General features: G+C 39.3%; 1 protein-coding gene across 9 annotated transcripts in view; it reads left to right on the forward strand.

Moving 5' to 3' along the window:
* Nucleotides 1-21,137, forward strand: part of CUX1 (cut like homeobox 1) — a 415,956-nt gene that overhangs the window by 330,295 nt on the left and 64,524 nt on the right. For 4 of the 9 annotated variants that reach the window (XM_059717047.1, XM_059717046.1, XM_059717049.1 and 1 more), the window contains 3 exons: nt 13,259-13,561; nt 15,040-15,102; nt 17,203-17,391. The exons of 2 other annotated variants lie outside the window; for them this stretch is intronic. In XM_059717047.1, the coding sequence (XP_059573030.1) occupies nt 13,259-13,561; nt 15,040-15,102; nt 17,203-17,391 (555 nt within the window). The remainder of the gene's footprint in view (nt 1-13,258; nt 13,562-15,039; nt 15,103-17,202; nt 17,392-21,137) is intronic. 3 more of the 9 variants (XM_059717050.1, XM_059717048.1, XM_059717054.1) reach the window with 1 other exon arrangement.

A 21,137-nucleotide genomic window follows, 5' to 3' on the forward strand; every position in this document is an offset into this window, starting at 1 on the left:
TGTTTGTTCCCTTGGGCACATCCACACTGCAAATAAAACTGTGATTCTGTGACCAGTTAGAGGCACAGTCCTCTCAGCCGAGTCATATGGTCTGGTTTGGTTCCATATACTGTAACAGGGGTTTTTTCTGCCATTGCAGCTATGTTGGACTATCCATCCCTACCATTTGGCATAACTGTAGGTGCATCAGCACATCAGGGAAAAGTTGGGCAGCTATGCCATAATGCATAGATTGTCAGGAAGACAGACCTATAAGAGTACTAGCAGTTCATGGATCAGTGTACACCAGGATACCCCATGGCACTGAGGGATTGAAAAATAGATGGCCAGCCAAATAGTTTACACAAGGATAGTCCACACAGCAAACTCTTTGAAAAAACAGTCATAGAAAAACAACAGTAAGTTAGCATGTGCCTCTGGCAAGGGTAAAATGCTGTTAGCTGCCATAGCTCCAACCTGAACGTTATTGATGCTGTGTGTGGACATGAATCATGGTTGGAACCATGGCTGGTTACAAACTGTAAGTCATGTTGTGGTTGGGGATTTGTTTCACTGTCCTTTAAACAAGCTATCAATTTAAACAGCCTCTCTTGGGACTGGGAAAGGACTTTTCTCACTGGTTTTCAAGGACAGATGCTGGCAATGATGAAAGTGTTAATTTACAATGAGCACTGGCCTACTTCACTACTACTTCACGTGTTGCTACCTTATCACATTATAATTTAAGGCACTTTGAGGATACATATGAAAAACTATGGTATTGTGGTACAAGGCAAATAAGTGACTCCACCTTATCCATATTAGTTCATGCTTAGGAATGTGCTTAAAATGTTGTAGCTAAAATTGTCTGCACTTGACCTACCCTGCTGCTTCCACCTTTGGTTACCGCACAGGAAACTTGAACTAGTGCTTGACAAGCGTGAGATAAACAAGGCCTTGCAACCGGGTCCTACTCTCACAGAAGTCAAAAGGTATATTGCATTGATTTCCTTTGGAGTATTATTGAACATGTTGGATGGGATTTTCAGAAATGCCTAAGGGACTTAGAGGCCCAAATCCTATTCAAATGAGAATCTGGGCCCAGTTCCCTGATTGCTTTTAAATATCCCAGCTTATGTGTTTGCTTCCAAGACGGGCTCAATAACCTCATTTTAGGCTTGCTTTTCAGAACTCCGTCCATGTTCCTGCTTCTCAGGTGCCCTTATATGAAAACATATTTTTAAAGAAAAACTTCAAACTAAAAGAAAGCTGTAAAAAATACAGCATAAAATTATGGCTTGATCTTAAAATCTCTTGATCCTTGTGAAAAAGCAGTGGGGTTTTTGTAAGTGCCCACAACCTTTGCCCCTGATTCTGGAAACACTTATGCATCTACTGCATTTGCATGCGTGTAAAAATGTGTCAGGTAGGGGATTGAGGTTTAATTTTTTTCTCCCAGTAATTTTTGAGTCGTGTTTTTTTTCTTTATAGATAGATATGTATGCATGTACAGTATTCAGTATGCCAATAACAGTATTTCAAGCCATGATGACCCCATAGCTCAGCACTGCTCAGTATATGTATGCATATATAGATAGATATGCATGCACATACTGCTGAAGAGGTTCATTTAATTTTTTTCCCATTGAGCTAAAAAGGGAAAAAGGGATTTTTTTTCCCCAAAGTTATAGGGTTTTTTGCAAAAAATGGGGAACCTCTGCCAAAAAAACCTATACTATGCCTAAGGTTATAATGAAAATCTATAATCTTTAGGTGGCATTTGCTACCATGAATTTATACACATGCATGCTTTATAGTGTTGTGTATGTCACCAAAAATTTATGGCTCTGGAGAGGTCCATATTTTCATAAGCCATATTAATTTGCAAATTGTGAGTAGGCAAGGTTTGCTCATTTAAAGCAAATCCATTAAAAACACTGCCTCTGAGAAAATGTTCACCGTTCATAGATCTGTTCTATTAATTAGTTATAAGAAGGTTTTATTGTAGTATTGTGCCACACATGTTTTGCTGATTTATTACTTACGTAGGTCAGACTTGCATTTCACCAGTGATGCACAGAAAGCTCATTACTGTATTTTAGAAGAACCTGAAAAGACATAAATTCCCATTCAGGAGTTAAAATCACTGTGTGGAAAAAAGAAACCTAAATTCTGCATAAAATATTCAAATGCTAGGAAACCGAATGCCTAACCTAATTGTAGTATGGGTTTGGACATGTTTTGGGATTGGATTTGGTTTTAAAGGTGTATCATTGAAAATAGGCCAATATATTTTGGTTTAAAATCTTTAAAATGAAGGTACTATATATCCTAGTTGTTGAGAGAACCTAGATGCTAATCCAAGCCTAGTCTCCAGCAGTTTGATTTTATGTAATCTACCCAGCCCTGTTTGTTGCTCATTAATTCATTTGCAAAAGTAACTAAATCTGGGCTCTCCAATATCAGGTTCTGTTCTGGGAGGTTGTGGCAAAATCCTGCATTTGTAGTTATCTTCCTTCGTGTTTCTTTAATAATTTTCCATAAAGGAATCATCTGAATACAAAACACTTTACACTATCTTCCCAATACTGCCTGCACTATGCTGCTGTTTTGCTCTTTACGTAAAGTAACTTTCAATTTTGCATGGACGTGAAGCCCAAGCCATGGACGTTATGAAAAGCAGTGCATCAAACCAACCGCCAGTTAAATAATGTTTGGGTTCTTGTTGGAATGTCACAGAGTACCCTGTCATTTTGTTTTAGCAACTTGTCCTTCCAAATGCACAGTTCGCCTTATGGCATGCCAGCAGTAAAAATGTCACTTACAATAATTACTTTTTGGTGAAAATGCTTGCTGACTTCCTACCTTCAAGCTGTTTTTTACACAGTGGGGAGATAATAAGAAATGACTTTATCCTGACTGCTCAAATGAACACTAAATGGAATTTAGGTTATTATTACTGCAGATAGAGGGCTGTGTACTGAAATTTAAATAGTGGATCAGATAAACTGCAGAGATTTGTCTCTGAAAATTATAGTGGATCTGCTTTTTCAATCCACTTCTGTCTGAAACTTCAGGCAGCTGTTGTCTGCCTGCTGTCTTCAGAATATAATATTTTTCTTAATCCTTTTAGAGGCCCCTAAGTACCTTCTGTGTTTCAAATGGTCTTTCTCCAATATCTCCATGTTTTTTACTTTATTCCCCATGAGTCTTTTGCCAGCTTATTACCCAAGCTTATGTTAGTAACACGGGTTCAACAGCTTATCTGCTCAACTCTTCTTGAGCTAATAAAATACTATGCATTCCTTTGTAGGTGGTCAAGTGTGCCACAGAAAAAAAATCTTGATACAATAAATTATTTTGCTGTGAGGATTTGGATGCTTTTGTTCTAAATCTTTCCTCATCTAAAAGGCTTTTGAGTTACGTTATGCTGGCAAAAGGGCAAAGTGAAGTGAAGCTACTTGCTGTCATATCTGTAGAAACGAGTGTGCAGCTTGAATCAAAATGCCAGATGCTTTCTGAGATTCATGGTTCTCAAAATAAATACAAGTAATTTGGCTTAAGGAGTCATGCCACAGACATCCCACTGGGTTATGTCATCTTCCAGAATGTGATGCTTCTAGGACTGATGAGATTACATCCATCAATTAGTATTTCATTGTACCACCATCCAAATACCTCTTTCAGTAGAGAAACATCTAGAACTAGTGGCAAGATCATGTTAAGTTCATGATGTTTTGAATGGTTTGTAACTAGTCAAATCAAGCTGTCAATTTTGTATTGTTCCAAACTAGTTCCCCAAATGTCTTTCTTCTGTGGATGTTGTGCACATATAGGACAGCTGAAGAGTTGTTGCTCCTAAAAGCTACCTCTAGCTGAATAAGCTTATCTCAAGGTCAAGATCAAAAGTTCACCTGATCCTAGCAGCCCATTGGTTAATGCACATCAGTTTTTTCCAGCCAATGGCACACAGGTTATTGTCGTAGCTAGCTGCTCATCTGGCCACCTTTGACTCCTGAGCCCAGATGATGAAGTATGCATTTACAGCTGGATTCACTGAGGTGGCCTTTGGCATTAGTCCAGCGCAAAGCTTGAGTTTGCATTTCTGGAACTGTAGTAAAGTACCTTTTGCTATGGTAAGCTATAATTATCATAATCTGTATCACAAGAAATATATTAGATCTCTTAGCTGTTCTCTTGCAGGTACATAATGTTCACCTCCCCTGAGTTTAAATGAAGAAAAAGGAAAATCTTTTGGATCATGTACAGAAGAGCCCGAGTGTAAATTTATTGCCTTATTCTGACCTCATAACAGTGCATTTGGATGAAAGCTCTTGAAGAGAAAGGAGTTAAACTAGTATAAAAAAAAAAAAAAGGCAAACAACTATGAAACAGTTCCCATAAAGACTGTGCATTTAGGGCTGAACCACAGAACTTTCTTCTGGGGAGCATCTGTTGGACACGCGCTCTCTCTCTCTCTCTGTGTGCCCATCTGTGTCCAGTTACCACTGGCACTCATTCCTTTCCAGTACACAAGATTGCATTGCAAGATTTTGATATATTGAAGAAGGAGGCTATCATATTGTATAGCCAATCTATACTAACTGTGGGTTCTTTGGAAATGACTCTTTTTCTTGATTTCAAGCATTGCTTCTGAATCCTTGTGCAAAGTGATGAACAAATATCTCCATTCCTGAACAAGGAGACTTCAAGGACTCGTATAAAAAACCAAAAAGATTGCAGAATGGAGGTGCGTCTACACATGCACTTTAATGCGCAGTAGCCTATTTTACTGCGCATTAAAGCAGCACATAAAAAACCTGCTATTATGCTAATGCACAGCTAAATAGGCTACTACACATTAAGTGTCACCTAAAAAGCAAGTGCCTGCACTACTGCGCATTAGGGCAACCTAATGCACATTAATTTAGTACCTCACATTGGAGGTACTAAATTTAATGCACATTTGGAAAAGCACATTACTGCATGTGTAGACATACCCAGAGTTGTTCAAATTTTGCATCTGACCTACAGGTTGATCCAGAGAATAGTACCATATTTACTCAAATATAAGATGATCCTGAATACAAGACAACCCCCAATAATTAGATTCTACATATGGAAAATGTAATTAATCTAAAACTGATATATTTTACCTTTTTTGAAACTGTTGCAAGTTTTAGCCTAGATACTCCATAAACACACTTTTAAGCAGTACTTTTGTACCTAATTATGTAGAGTGCAAGCTATGCATGATATTAGTCCAAAGCCAAAAGGCTAGTGATTTACCGTTTCGTTAATTGGGCTGGGCCCCAGCAGAGTCAATAGTATTTCAAGCCATGATGACCCCATAGGTCAGCATTGCTCAGTATGTAGAAAACCTCGATAAAGGATCCATGAGCTAATTAGCTTCCTACTGTTGACTGGAACCAAGTGTTTTTGTCACAAGTCCCGGGATCCTCCAAAAAAGTATATGCAAATGATGTGCAGGGTGACATGGTCTGGCTCCATCTCATGGTGGGGGCGGGGTAATCGTATTCACCAGGCTGAGAGACGGGGTGACAGAGGGATTCTGGGTGAACTGTTTGGAGCCCCATTTGGTGACATTTGGCAGACATCTAAGGCTGGCGAAGCAACAGAAATCATTGAAAATGGGAAAGAAAGGTGCATCTTCAGTTGTGGGAGTGAAGAGGAAGTATTATGTATTCTGTGCAGTGGCTGCCCATGATTTGAAAGAGAGTTGGTGCTTAGGAGGACTGAGCACAATGAGAAGTGCTATATCTGTTGTTTAGATGGGTTGCACCAACCTATCTTTGTGGTAGGTTCCCATCAGTATGTTTGTTCAGTATGGGAAAATGCCATGATCATCTAGACGGTTTTCCTTGTCACACCCGGGGATAACTGCTTATGGCTGAGGGCAGGCGAAACTCGGGAGCATCCGAACCCCAAGCCTCCGGGCTTGGGCCTCTACGTGGGGTGCCTGCCAAAGGAATTGGAAACATCTGAAGCACCAGGTGGGGTGGAGGATGTTTGCCAGTAGTAGGGCCACTTATGGTTCTTGACTGACTCACGGATTTGGGATTGATTTGGCTGATTTGGGTTGGAACACGAAAAATTATCTTAAACAAACCCACATTTGTTCAATATGAGCCGTGTGTTTTATAGTCATGCTCAGTACTGGCTACATCTAATCAACTGCATAATTGGTTTCCATTGCTGAGCACATGCTTTTGGCAGCAGTTTAATAATAGACAATGTATTTAATGAGGTTTCCTTGTATGTGAATATAAGACAAGGAACTTTTCCCCCCATGCTGATGGTGCAGGCTCATCTTATATTTGAGTAAAACAGTATTCCATAAAGGCATGACATTTCAGAGAAATGAAATAGAGACTACCTTGGACCTGGTAGAATGAACTTGAATATCTTATAATATTGTCATCCCCCTTAGATCATAACAGGAGCATAGAAAATCTCCAAGTGGAAATTAATTGCCCCCTAATAATACTTTTGTGAAATTTGAACAATCTAGGTGTCTTATTTCAGAATGGGTGGTAACTAAGTACCACCTTCACGTTTGAAGTAGTGTAGCTTCCTTGTAGCAAATGTGCTCTGGGGAGATGAAACCGATTTCTACAAAATATCAAAATTAGCAGGCAATCATAATATAACCTCAGCCTTACAAAACTGGACATGCATTTTAAACGAGATGAAAAGCAAGGCACATCCTGGCAATGGAAGCAGTGGGTGCCAGTGTTGTTGACCAACCTGCCACAAATTAACCCTTCACTCTCCACCCCCCCCAAACTGCTGCTCTCATCCCCTTTCTCTGTCTGATGTGCTGCTCTGTTTTCTGCTCCCTACTCTATACTCCTTGCCCAATCTCCTTCTCTTCTTTCTGCTTCCTGCCTTGTGCACATTGCTTGATCCTTGCTTTGTGCTTCCTACCCTGCTTGCTGTCCCCTCCCTAATCTCCAGATACAGAGGCTGCCCATTCTACTTTTGGCATGTATGACATAGGCCACCCTTGGCTTAAAAGGCATTTCTACCAACTTGCTAAATATTATGTTCAGATTGCAGGAGAGTGGCTCCTGCACAGAAGGGAGTTCCATAAATAAGGATTTAGAAATATTGTCACCTTAGAATAAGAGAATACAGTAGAGCCCTGTTCAGGAATATGAATGGCTAAAATCGCTACCATCCTTAGGCAAAAGAGACTAAACTACTTAAAGCTAGGATTTTAGTATGGAATAATGTAAGACTGGCAGGGATTCGATTCTTTTTGCCTTGCAGGTAGAAAAGTGCAACTGCTTCATAAGTCACTTTTTCTTAATGAAATTTTCCCAGCTGATTGCTTGGAAACCTTGCTTGGAAACCTTGCTGACACTTAATGTGAGGACCTAAATTCCATTGCAGAACTTGACCAGGCCCTTGGAGCAGACATCCAGTAATCATGTTCCAATCGGGTCCAATGGATTATATGACCAGAACTCATGAATTGAAGCTTAGAGCATTCAGCAATGCTTTAGACTGTCTTATATGCTGCGGTACCACAGAGATGAGAAAAAGTAGAATGATTACATAAAAGGAGCTTTTTCAAACATATTGTGGATTCATCCAATGTAGTTAAGAAATGCCCAACCACAGAGTAGTTTCTGTTAGTTCATGTAATTAAGAGGAGGTTGATGCTGTTCTCAGTCATCTTTGCAGAGGACTCAAACAGAGCCTTATCACACACTCTCAATGTAGAATACGTACTGCTATTTTACAGTGTTTACTTTTTTCTTAAATAAGAGGAATTAAATATAAAAACTTAATGTTGAGCAATCAGCAGAGACTAGTCAGGAAATTCCAAACCCTAATCTTTTTTTCCAGGATAAGCAGTCATACAGCTCTCAATTTTTGTGTTATAAAAATAATGATTTGCTCAAAATGAAGAAAGAAAACAAATAGAATCTGTCTGGGTAATGTTGGCTGTATTTACATTCATTCTTTTATATTGATTCTTATGATGTTTCTGTCCTGTACTCTAGGGTGCAGTCCAGAGCCCTAACTTCTGGAATTTCCTAACTTATGATCAGGGTTTATACGAGAGGAGAGGCATGGCCCTTTATTCCACCCCTATTAAATCAGATGTCATGCATTTCTTCAAAAACATGATTGCCAGCCTGCATAATATGATCATACCTCTCTCTCTTAGGTGTGGTAAGGAGGAAGTAGGTAAAAGCCAGCTGCTAATAGAAGTACATAATAGCTATTACCTAGTAAAGGCTAAGTTACAAAATACATGAACACAGGTTGCCTACAGAAAACCTGTCCAACTTTCATAACCAATCCCAGTGAGACTCTTATCTTAAGAAAGTTTGACTTCTCAGTTCTACTGCTGCATTTATACAAGTTTTGCATTCATGTTATATGTTCTCAGAAAGGTCGTGTATACAAAAATTATATCCTTATTTGGGTATAAGAAAAATCCATTCCATGTCCCATAACTTGTACACAGTGAAAGGATACTACACAGACAACAACAAAAAAGAAACCCTTAAGGCTAGGGACAGACATACAAAAAACCTGAGCCTGAATTGATTCGATCTTTGCTGGTTAGTCTAACCTGCCTAGACTGAATCAGTTTGTAACTGCACAGACATCCCCTTTTGACTGAAAAGATGCAGGCACATGCTTGCAGTGGCTCAGGCTAGAAGCTAGGGGATGCTAGAGCAGCCCTCCCTTCCCTTCGACAATGCTGAGCTGAAGGAGGCATGGCCAGGCCCCAGCAGGAGGAAGCCAGGCAGATGCCTTCAGTTGCTGCTGGAGCTCCAGCCAGGGAGCAGAGGGCAGGGGCCACCTCTGCTGTGGAGCAGAGAACCCTGCCAAGCCAAGAGAGCATGCCAGGATGCTGGAAGAGCCTGGTTTAACTTAAACCAGGAAGGGGTCTGGGATAGACATTGCATAAACTGGTTTGACCCAAATCAGTTAAGTCTGATACTACATTCAACTAGGTTTATCTTAAACCAGTTAGAGCCATTTTCAAACCGGTTTATGTGCACTGAACATCTGTTCTGTTACAGGTTTAAACCAGCTTCTGGTCACTTAAACCGGTTTATGCGTAATGTCTGTCCCTAGCCTAAAAGTCCATTAGGAGCCTTGTCTGCAGTCAAATCATCAGGTTTGCAAACATTCCAAGTTGCAATATTTGCTCTCAATGCAGAGTGCTGGTTACTGAGAAAGAAAGTTCTTTCTAAATGTAGTGCTTCAGGGATGTCTTTTTAAATAACATTCTTCACCTCTTTGGTATAATAAAGCTTTTATGTAGACTGATTAAAGTTACCTAGTTATTAACTAGTGGCTCTGGGCTTTGTCCCTCGTGAGTGATGTGATCATCACAACTCACGATGATAATATTGTTATACCTCTAGTGGTAGTATGTTCTCTTTCTCTCTAGAACAGACATGTTCATAAGCACATAAATATACCGTCCTGTTATATTCTGTTAATTTTATTCCTCTTAAATTGTGGTATCTCTCACTTCACATCTGAAATTTTAAAAACAGAAAATATATCTAAGAAACATTTGTTCACTATGTTTTTATTAGACCTCTTCAAATGACATATTTTTTTTAATCCTTATTCTTCCATTACTCAGATGTCCTGTATTTGTTTCTTTATCCTGACAGGGAATTGAGATAGGTAGTAGTACTAACACATTATATTCTAAAACAAAAATGGCTGCAGATTAGCCATTTCAGCTGTCAAAACTGTGATTAGTTGGATTTTCCTTTATTCTGTAATCAGTTATTTTGGCTTATTTCCTAAAAGGAGTAACAAAGCATATCTGCTCTCTGATTTGATTTATGAATTTATTTTTCTGAAGAATGATTTTTTTCCTCAAATATTTGACTGATTTTTTTATTTTTTTTTTTTTTTGAAACATGTTTTTCAGTAAGTGAAAAGTTCTAGAAATAAATGGATAGTGGATTTTGAGAGTTTATGGTACATATTTAAATACGTATTTGAAATCACCATACAGTGCTCAAAGAAAGATCAGTTGTTTTCCTTTGTGTAATTTTGTAATTTCAAAATTAGTTCTTACCTTTTTGAGTAAATAAACAGCCTAGTTGATCCTGAAAACAAAATCCAAGTAGGCTTTTGATATGTAAAAATATATAATAAATAATTTAATCTAATATGTGAGCACCAAACAATATTTCAGTGATAGATGAGATATATGTCGCTTTACCTTTTGATGTTTACAGCATTCAGCTGAAAAAGGACACTAGTGAATGCTTTTGTTTAGTCCTTTCTGGGATTTGGGGGATTTTTGTGTTGTACACTGTGTGTGGCTTGCAGTACGTCAGTAGAGAATTGCATAGCAAATTTGCAGCTGCTCTAGTTATTTGGTAAGATTTGTTTAAACTGGCACAAGGGACAAAATTAGAAGGAACCTGAACCAGTGCTGTGCAGTTTATTAGGTAGGCAGCCATAATTTTGACCTTGTTGTGGGTTAAAGGACACAGACCTGAGAAGAAATCTGTTTATCATGTAGGGAATTCATGCCATCCCTGACAGTATACAGTGAACAAGATGGATGATCTGCCAAATTGGTCCCTCGCTTGGGTGAATCAGGGCAAATTTACAGTACAATTCCTTTGCTGCTCCTGATACAAAAATAACATTTGCTAGGTTTTATATTCAGTTGTGTGACGACCTGAGGGTAAGCAGAAAGAAGAAATAAGATTTGTAGGATCCACGTTGCCTTAAGATTTATATGGACCTTGCTTTCCTTTTATATCTGTCTCTTTTACATCATTTATAAACCACTAAAAAAGAAAAGAAAATCCAATTACTTTGGCTCAGAGTAGCTTTCTATGAATATGTCAGGGAAACTTTCTTAAATACAATACAGTAAAAGCTTTTTATTGTCTTAAGTACCTCCATGTTACTGGGATTGCACCTAAACCCTGTGTTTGCTTATGTGTACTTATGCAGTATATTTCTCTATTATTTGTAAATACCTTCCATACCATGTAAACTAGGTAGTTAAAAAAAAAATTGATGCCAAACACCCAGGGTACCTGTAGATGTGCTGGGAAGCTACTCCAATGTGCTGTAAGCAGACTCAATTAATCGAATCTGCTGAAGCGTGCTAATTGGTGTGCTCCAGCTAGCCTCCAGGTCACGTGTATCAGCATCTCTGCCCTTCAAAATGGTGGTGGGGGTGCTTTTACTAAAGCTCGTTGAATAAGTTTTAGCTAAAGCTTTCCCACCACCATTTTGATGTGCGGGGACATTGATACACAAGATGCTCCAGGTGCTTTAATTAGAGAGGCTCTCGAAGCCACTCTAATTAAAACACCTTCTCCCTTCCTCCCCCCCCCCCCCCCCGCACATGTAAAAATGCCCCCAGTAAAGAATATGCAGAATGTGCGCTAGGTGGTAATTATCTAGCTTACATTTAAGGACCAATGCTGCAAAAGAATAAGCTTCAGTAATAGTTGAATTTGGTTCTCAGCAAATCAGGATCATGTCCATCATTACAGTACTGTATAGCCTTAGCTGTGGCAGCATGGCCTTTGTCCTATGAAATGCTGAGAATCCTATACTCCCACTGGAGTTTGCAAAGTGAAGCTCCTAATGCATAATTTCTGAGGTACATACTATAGTCATGCCAAATAGTACAATTTGATCTCTTGAGGGGTAATGAATGAGAAAAGGAGGAGGAAGGGACCCTATAGAAATAAAAGAAAATATTGAATAAAGAAACCAGATTTTTCTTAATCATCCAACAGAAATTATTCTTTTAAAGCAGACTGAGATAAGCAGACAGCTGCCCCGCAATATCAAGGCTTCTTTTCTTTTTTGCAACCTCTTTACCCAGTATTCCTGATTTTTCAATGGATTCTAAATTGAATGCACTATCTGAAAGATAAATATGTAAATTTAGGGAAAATTATATTTTATATTTAAGTAACAACTGATGTCACAGTAAGACATTCACTTGGCTTTCTTTCATTGTATACAGTCAAATAAAAATGTTGATGTCTGAAGATCATTAAATGGCTGGCATTAATTATATAACATAACTAAACATTTGTAAATTAAACACAATTTGTAATTCAGTTGCATCTTGACAAAGCAGAGGAGCATGCAGACTCGTTACTAAAATTCAAGCGATAAGGAACAAATTATATAAAGTCAATAACATCCTAGATGTTACATAGTAGGGCTCTGCAAAGCTTCAGTCACTGATTCGATTCAGTGGAGATTCGGCCCAATTTGGTGGCTGAATCTCTGAATCTGAATCGAATCAGGAGACCCTTTAATCTTCCTGTTCAGTTTGGAAAGATTCGATGATTCTGCCATAGAAACAGCTTTAAATGTTTTTTTCTACATATCTCAAGGTACCAGGCACGCTCGGCAATGGACCCAAAAGTGGACCAAAACACTTCCAATCCACTTCCGGGTCTGCTGCAGACCCCTCTCCCCCCACCCCCGGGTCAGCGACTGGTACCTCCTGGGTCTGTGGGGGCACCTGCGTTCCTGTGGGACGCTCTATCTGCCCCACCATCTCAGCGTTCGCGAGCCATGCCTGGTACATCGAGGTATGTAGAAAAAACATTTAAAGCTGTGTCTGTGGCCGAATCACTGATTCTCCGAATTGGCATCAAATCTTCAGATTCAGATTTGGCCGAATCAAATCAGGGCAGTGATCCGAATCAGTGAATCGAATCACGGTCCCCTGAATCGGGCTGAATCCGAATCCGAATTGAATACAACCCACTTCGCACACCCCTAATACATAACTGTGCCCCTCGTAAGAAGGTCTTATTTAACCACTGCTGCTATAGCACCATGTCTGTTTGTTATAGGCCAGAGATACCTTTTTAAAACATTCTACTGGTAACGCTTCTCAGAATACGTCGTAGAAAAATGATAGTGAAAACTTTATCCAGAAACCTTCTCACCAAATAAGTTTCTTGCAGCCCTGCAGCATATTGCACCTTTGTTAACTCTGAGGTTTATTTTTCTGTTGTGCATTTGTATTTTACCTTTATCAGAAGGTAATCAATTAAATTATGAAATAGTTTAATTTTTTTGAAGGAAACGTTTTAGTATCCGAATCCTTAAAAACAGCATTTTAGGGCTTTGCTGTACATTTAGTCTATCTGGACATTTCTTTAGGTATATGAAATATAAATGGGAAGAAAAGTAGACTTAATGGCTTGATGGCTCAATAATTATACTAAAGTCAGGTTCTCTGTCTCTCTTTCTTTCTTTACAGAAAGCACTCCAAAGACCTCTGCCAGTTGCAGTCCTGCTCCTGAATCTCCTATGAGTTCCAGTGAATCAGTGAAGAGCCTGACTGAATTGGTACAACAACCCTGTCCTGCTATAGAGACCAGTAAGGATAGCAAACCACAGGAATCAAGTGAGCCACCTGCTTCTGAATCCCAGTCTACAACACCTTTGCCTCTGTCCGGCCATTCAGCACTCAGCATTCAAGAATTGGTTGCTATGTCACCTGAATTGGACACATATGGCATTACAAAGAGGGTCAAAGAAGTGTTAACAGATAACAACCTTGGTAAGGTTTATTCTGATGTCTTTTTCATTTCATTAAAGGCTTAATATTTTTCTTTTTAAGCTGTGCTTGATTAGAGAGCTTAAAAGGGACAGTATCAAACTGTGTAGGTCTCAAATTCCATCTGTTTTAAAACTGCTCTAATCTAATAGAGAACATCACCATCAATTATCTACGTCAGACCAAAACTTCATTCCTGTCACTTTTGCACGTTACACCTGGCCCATCAACCAGAATACAGTCCCATCGCAGACTGTGTCATAGAGCAAAATCAGCTGTCCACCTGAGACACTGTACTTTGCCTTTAGGTCCCCTGTCCATGTTAGAAGTGGTCACAAGAGGCCCTACAGCTTTACAAGTAGGTGAGGGTTGGGTGCAAGATGCAATTACCAGATCAACATATTGTTGATGTGGCTGATCCTATGCAGAGCTACCAAGGGAGGTATGATGAGTTGGTTAAGGTACAGAGAAGAGAGACAAGGAGATCTTGGTTCTGCTACTAATTCTGCTGCTGGCTTTATTTGTGCCTCAGAGTAAGTCGCTAGCTTCTAGTGTCCCTACTTAATGGGCACGTCTACACGTGATGCTGTGTCGCCATAGCAATGTGCTACGGCAGTGTAGCGTCCACGAGTGTCTACACGTGACCAGCGGCTACGTCCCCGTAGCAATGCGCTCCCCCAGTATAGCGCATCACTACGGCAAAGCAGCTGATAAAAATAACAGCGTGCTACATGTGTGGTGCAGTACGGGCTGTTACTGTGCCGTGGTTTGTACTTCCAAAAGGAAGTACTAAATAACAGCACAGTAACATTACCGTAGCATCACGTACAGACATGCCCAATGTGTCCTTCCTTCAGAAGGAACTGTGATTTTTAAAGCTTTTTGTGAATGTAAAGTACTTTTCAGATCCTTGGATGGAAGGCAACAGCCGGCAAAGATTGCATCAGTGATACAACCTAGACTTCTGGTTACAACATTTACTTTGTTCATTGTAATCATTTCAGCTGAGGCTCCTGTATTTTTTAGCACATGGAGTCAGAGGACCTTTTTTTCAGCTAAACACAAAATAACAAGGGATGTCGTCTTAGATTAAAGGGAGAAAAAGTTGCCTTTTTTTAACAAGTTGTCTTTTGCATTTATTTGAAAACAACAAATCTGTATCTGTAAACACGCATGCATGACAACAAGCCCCATGGAGTCTCATGGAACTACGTTCATGCTTATGTTTGTATGATCAGACCAGAGTATTCACTCTTTGGAGCTATCAATGTACAGTAAAATACAATAAAATTAAAAAAAAGCATTATGTGCAGTGCAGTGGGACAAGTTGTAGGGTCAAGCTTTTTTGTTCAGAATGCTGTTGAGTACTGTGCCTCTTCTGGTATTCCAGAGAGGATTTGAAACGTATTTTTGTTTACATTTCTTTTGATGCCATTTTTACTTAGTCTTTTTTCTTTACCATGATTTTTGTTTTCCTACAGCGTGGCTGACAAGCCTAAAAAGCAGCAGAAGAGCCAGGAAATGTGCCCCAAACTCTGCATTAGGTGTGGAACAAGTTTAAATGTTTCCTTTTGCCCTCAGTGTGCTGAAGCACCAGATTTACTCGATGCTGAAGTTTCTCTATTTTAAGCCTAAGAGCCATGTAAACATGTCTCAGCCAATTTCTAGTGGCTGAGTAGTTCAAAAATCATTAGCCACTAACGAGGGCAGTAATGTGAAATTATTTTGGGTCATATGACTCAAGTAATTGAAATGTGCTTGGCAGATCTCTCCTAGTCCTTCTAGCATTTAGATGCTGGTTGTAATTTTACCAACTATTACTGGCAATGGCAACAGTGAGAAAGTTTTGGCTGATTGGATGTGATGGGGGGTGGTGTTAGTTTAAACAGCCTATTTAAGATTTCCACACAGTAGCAAGGGATTGGCAGACTCTGGAATATTGATTATCAGAAGATCCCAAATAAGTATGGTTATTCTGAATTTTAGATAGCGAGGGTTTAAAATAAAATAAAAAAACAAACGGATATGCTATAACTGTTTGTGGCAAACCACTTATTCCTTTACATAAATTCTAAAACCTGAGTTTCATGTTCTGTGTTCCCACAGTAGGACCCAAGTGGAGGGCTTCATATAAAGTAGCATAAACATATAAAGGCCCTGTCCAACTTATTTCACTTTGGTTTCCTCTCCTTACCTCAACATACCCACAACAACACCTTTGGGTGTCTCTAGCTACAACCCCTTCAGGTCCATCTGCCCTTTCATGTGCTTTGGAGGTTCATCTTGTTGCCTTCCAAATACCAACAGGCTCTCAATGTAGATTAGGAAACTGAAAAGGGGACAAGGTTTGAAGTAGGACATAAGGGAAGATTTTAGGAAACTGAATCTCTACCATGGCCCACTTGTGCCAGAATCAGATAGAACTAATGGTATGGAATAGTTGATGTGCTCTGCCTAGGAGGTATAAGTGTCATCTGCTGCAGGGCCCTAGAAGCAAAGGTCTCTGCACTGGTCATAGAGACTTAATGATACTACTGGCCAAAATCACTTACACCTGGAGCTAGTGAAGACTACTGCTTTAGATTTTATTGAGGCCGCCCAAGCGTTGAAGGGCAGGCATAGAACCTTGAAGCCACAAGTCTTGGCAGGTACAAAGCTTTTTCCAGATACCTTTAGAGCTACAGCTCTATCAGAAATCAATGTTTATGACTCGTATGACTGCAGGCTTCTCTCTTGCAACAAAAGCTATTGGATATCATGACAGTTTAGCTCAGGAAGAGCATGTAAGTGAAAGGTATTAGGAAATTAAATGTATGACCTGTTTGGGATTCCATGGACTTTTTCTGTAGTTACTGCAAAACTAAAACTTAAAAATACATCCCTGTAAAATGTGTATATTGTGAAATAGTTGCAGTTTCTACTATTCTGTTGTATAGTACCTGAAACAGGATTAAAATAAAGAATTCTTAACTGAAAGTGCTACCTAAGCTGTTGTAGTGGTAATAATAATAAGAGCACACCCACTCTTACTGCATTTTAAAGTATGGCTATCTGCAATTACTAAAGCATATTTATAGTGACAACAAAAACAATACAAAACAGAAAGCATTTACATGTCTGTGAAGGCAGCGGCGTGAACGTTGCTAAACAGGAGGTTTGTTAGCCTTGATTTCATTGATTGATTGAAATGTTTATATTAATGGAATAAAGTAGTTTGGTACCTTCCTACATAAAACCTAAGGAGCTGTAGTGATCTTGCGGTAGTCGACTGGTTAGATAAGAGCTTGATTTATTTTTTTTAATGTTATATATTGCCTTTTTCTTTTCTAAATGGTTTTCATTGTAAGGTTTTGATCCCCAAAAGTCTTGAGAACCCTTCATTGCCAGAATTGGACACTATGAGTTAAACTAAAACTAAATATATCTTTAATGAGGGAGCAGAGTTTTTATTCTTCTGCATGTTTCTGTTTGGTCTTCAGGCAAGTCTGAAATCAGTAAAGTTGATAGTGATCATATATAACAGCTCCACTACACTTTAAAGAAATTAGTCTACTTCCACCTTGTAATCTTGTTCTTTTCTTCTCTTTGTAGTTAGTCTTGCCTCTTAGCTGAATGAATACATTTCAGCTTTGATTTCTTATTAGGTCAGCGTTTGTTTGGGGAGACAATCCTAGGGCTAACACAAGGCTCAGTCTCAGACCTTCTGGCTCGCCCTAAGCCCTGGCACAAACTGAGTTTGAAGGGACGGGAGCCCTTTGTCCGCATGCAGCTATGGTTAAATGATCCCAACAACGTGGAGAAGTTGATGGATATGAAAAGAATGGAGAAAAAAGGTAACTTGTAGCAGACTGCTGACATACTGTTTCTTATCTCAAAGGTGACCATTTCTTTCAAAATTCTTCATGAATATTACAGGGGTGTAGGTTGTGAATATTAGGTACTATTGATCCAACACTATTGAAAGCCATGGAAAGGGCTTCCTGACAACTTCTGGATAACCTGACTTTATGCTTGCATAGAGGTCTGCTTTTTTAATATGTATATTATATATCTACAGAGGAAGCCCTATCTACCAGCTGTCAGGAATCCATTGTTAGAATCTACTATAGAATTACTCACCGCTGCTTACCGTTGGTGATTGCCTTCCCAGATCAGAAGCATGAACATGGGAACTGGCCAAGAATATTTATTTCTATGGACACCAACTGTCTCGGACGTTAGGACAGAGGGATTAAGCATAGATTCCTAAGGGAATTTGCCAATCCAGCATTAATAGTCACTAGCAGAAAAGCTAAATGTGGTTATTAAAAAAGATTCTATAATATGCATTTGCATGATTTAATTTGTTTTGTTTTGTTTTGGGTTTTTTTGTTTTCTTTTCTTTTTTTCCCTTAAAAAGGGAAAAAATTAGGGCTCCCCTAATCTGTTTAGGTCAAAAACATGCATGCATTAGGCCTCAAAGTTCTTACTTGATTTTGGGTATGAAACATGCCTGGAACATTTCATTGCATGTCTCTGTAACTTAGGTGCATCATTGAGAAATAATAATTACAAAAATTCTCCTCCCCCTCTGCAGTGGACTCAAGTGATTCTACAGCATGAGCGCTCATGTGCTATCTATATCATCTGGTCAAATGTCTGATGATGCAGGTGCAGAGTATAAATGCTTTGCATTAAAAGTGTTACAGTTGACTTCTAAGACGACACTAATATGTTTCATCAAGACCATTGTGGTTACCATTGCAAACAGCAATGAGGGGAGCTTGTGGGAAAGGTTATGGTCTTACTTTCAACAAGAAATACAAAACCTACTACAGTAGTTGCTTGTAATACAACACAATGCAATATCTCATTAGAAACGGCATGCATGCTTCTACTGGGATCAAAATCTACATGGTTGCCACTTATTACTACTGTAAACTAAAGGGAGCTATGATGTTTGCTGCTTTATTTAAAAGCACAGTACAAATAAATTTGCTCAATATCTGGATTTTTAAAGCTCCTAGTAAATATCATGCACATTATAGAGTAAAAGAAAATAAGCATACCACTAATTAGAAAATAGCACTGATATTGGCTTTTTTTTAAACTACTTTCTAAACTGGATTCTTATGAGAGAACTATGCCATACATATGCTGAATAAAAATAAAGCTATAAATCGTTTGAGGAGCCTTTAATGAGCTCCTGAATTGTGTAAGTGCTATCCTGGTAGCAAAGTACTCAGAGTAAACTCAGTCCTTTATTCACTCCAGATTTTTCTCACACAGGTAGGCATTTTTGTGGTTTAACCTTTTAAATTACTCTAGAACTACATTTAACAATAAAAGTTTCCCTTCAGTTAGTGTCAGTGAAAGAACAATGCAACAGTATGTTTTACCAATAAAACATTATCACTTATTTCTCTGCTACATTTTATAGAGGAATAAATTAATTATGATAAAGATGAGTGCATATATGCCTCTCACCTTTAGTCTGAAGCTTATTCTATGAACACCCATGTAAACAGGTCAGCAAATTCCCCATGTACATTAACTGATCCTTTTTCTAGCAGGGTTTTCAGGTCCCCAAGGTTTAGACTTCTACCTTGTCCCCACCACCACCCCCCGTTGTAGAAGACTTAGACCCTACTTCTTATGACATATCATTATGCATACTTCTGGTAACATCATGCTCCAAACAAGGCTCTGAAAAGATTTACTTCGGTATGCAGTCTGTAGTGCTGTTCTGTAGTCATTGTATCATTTCCAGCTGAACATATGCTAGGGCAGGCATATCAAATAGGGCTGTGTGAAACTTTGGTCCCTGATCCGGTTCGGTGGCTGAATCTCCGAATCCGAATCAAATCAGGAGACCCTTTAATCTCTCCGAAATGAATCGGAACCCTCCAAATCAATTCGGAAAGATTCAGCGATTCAGGTATAGACACAGCTTTAAATATTTTTTCTACATACCTCAGGGTACCAGGCGGCTTGTGAGTGCTGTGATGGTGGAGCAGATGGAGTGTCCCACAGAAGCGCGGGGGGCTCCCCAGCACGCTCATCAGCAGATCCAGAAGTGGACCAGAAGCACTTCCGGTCCACTTCTGGGTCTGCCGGGAAACGCACAGGGGGGTGCCCCTGTGGCACACTCTATCCTCCCCAGCATCTCGGCGTTCATGAGCTGTGCTTGGTACCTCGAGTTATGCAGAAAAAAACATTTAGAGCTGTGTCTGTGGCCGAATCAGCATCGACTCTTCAGATTTGGATTTGGCTGAATCGAATCGGGGACAGTGATCTGAATCAATGAATCAAATCACTGTCCCCAATTCAGGCTGAATCCGAATCCAGTATGGTCCGTTTCACACACCCCTAATATCAAACTGCCTGTCCCCACAGGCCTGATGAGTAGTGCATGGCTGGCCCTACAGGCCAGATTGGGTCCCTGAATTGGTTCAACATAAATGATGGATATTAGACTGTATAAAGTTAAACTAGTGGAGCAACAGTCTCATCTGGAAGATATCAGCTGGTGGGTGTTATGGTTAATTTTAACAGTGGAGCTCCCTCTAAAACATCTCCATCGTTCTTTATTCCCGTTGCACAAAAGACAGACATTAGCAGGAATGTGCCATTATAATCATAGCATTGAGATAAAAATGCATTTAGGCCATTGGATGAAGAACCATCCAGGAAAATCAGCTGCTTCGATAGACGATGTTCTGTGCTCTTGAGTTTGGCCTGATCTGTTGCCTCAGTGGGTGGAGTAGAATTACTCTAATGCCAGAGGTGCCATATCTGGGATGCAAAGTAAAGCCAAGCTTCTGTACACCTGTAATAATTGAACATCTCTTTGCATAGATGTAGGATTGCTAAACCCGGTGACCTAACCAAATTGCAGAAGTTTCAATTGGAACATCTCCAGATTTCTTTACGTTTTCAAATAAACGTGCTCGTCTCATCTACGTCCCTTCCTAAATTGCTCTGTGGTGTTGTAGTACTCTGCTAAATAGATGCTCATGTTCTGTTTTGTGTCTGTATTGTAGAAATAAACCAAGAGACAGGTTTAGAGATTGTATATTAATATAAGTTAGGAAAATGCTTAGGAATACTTTGAGATTAAAGGCCCCATAGAAATATATGAATATATCATGTGCTACCCATTAATGCCAGCATTACAGGTTGCACCATTTAGCTGCCGAAATATGGACAAGAATTCTTTCAAAGCAATGTATTTACGAGTAACTGCACTGGTTGAAACAACCTACCTGGTTTTGGTCAATCTGAATGAATTTTTAAAGTACAATTTTCTTGCATTTTACTTTTAGTGAGTGCAGGACTCTGTGTCACAACAGAGTGATGGATCATGAACAGCTTATATGCTGTTCCATATCAACGATCTTACATAGTAGGCAATTCGCAGGTAATCTGTCATGTTCAGGAAAAGCAAAGTGCAGGCAATTCAGGTACCCAAGAAGGTTAAACAATATGTTCAAAATTCACTTTGATTACTATGACAGGGTAGAACATTCCCACTAAATCTACTACAGTCATTGAGTGTGAGATGATGAAGCAGACCTCAAGACTGAAGACCCAAAAAGAT

Source organism: Alligator mississippiensis, chromosome 14 (genome assembly GCF_030867095.1).
Source record: "Alligator mississippiensis isolate rAllMis1 chromosome 14, rAllMis1, whole genome shotgun sequence".
Classification (NCBI taxonomy): Eukaryota; Metazoa; Chordata; order Crocodylia; family Alligatoridae; genus Alligator; species Alligator mississippiensis.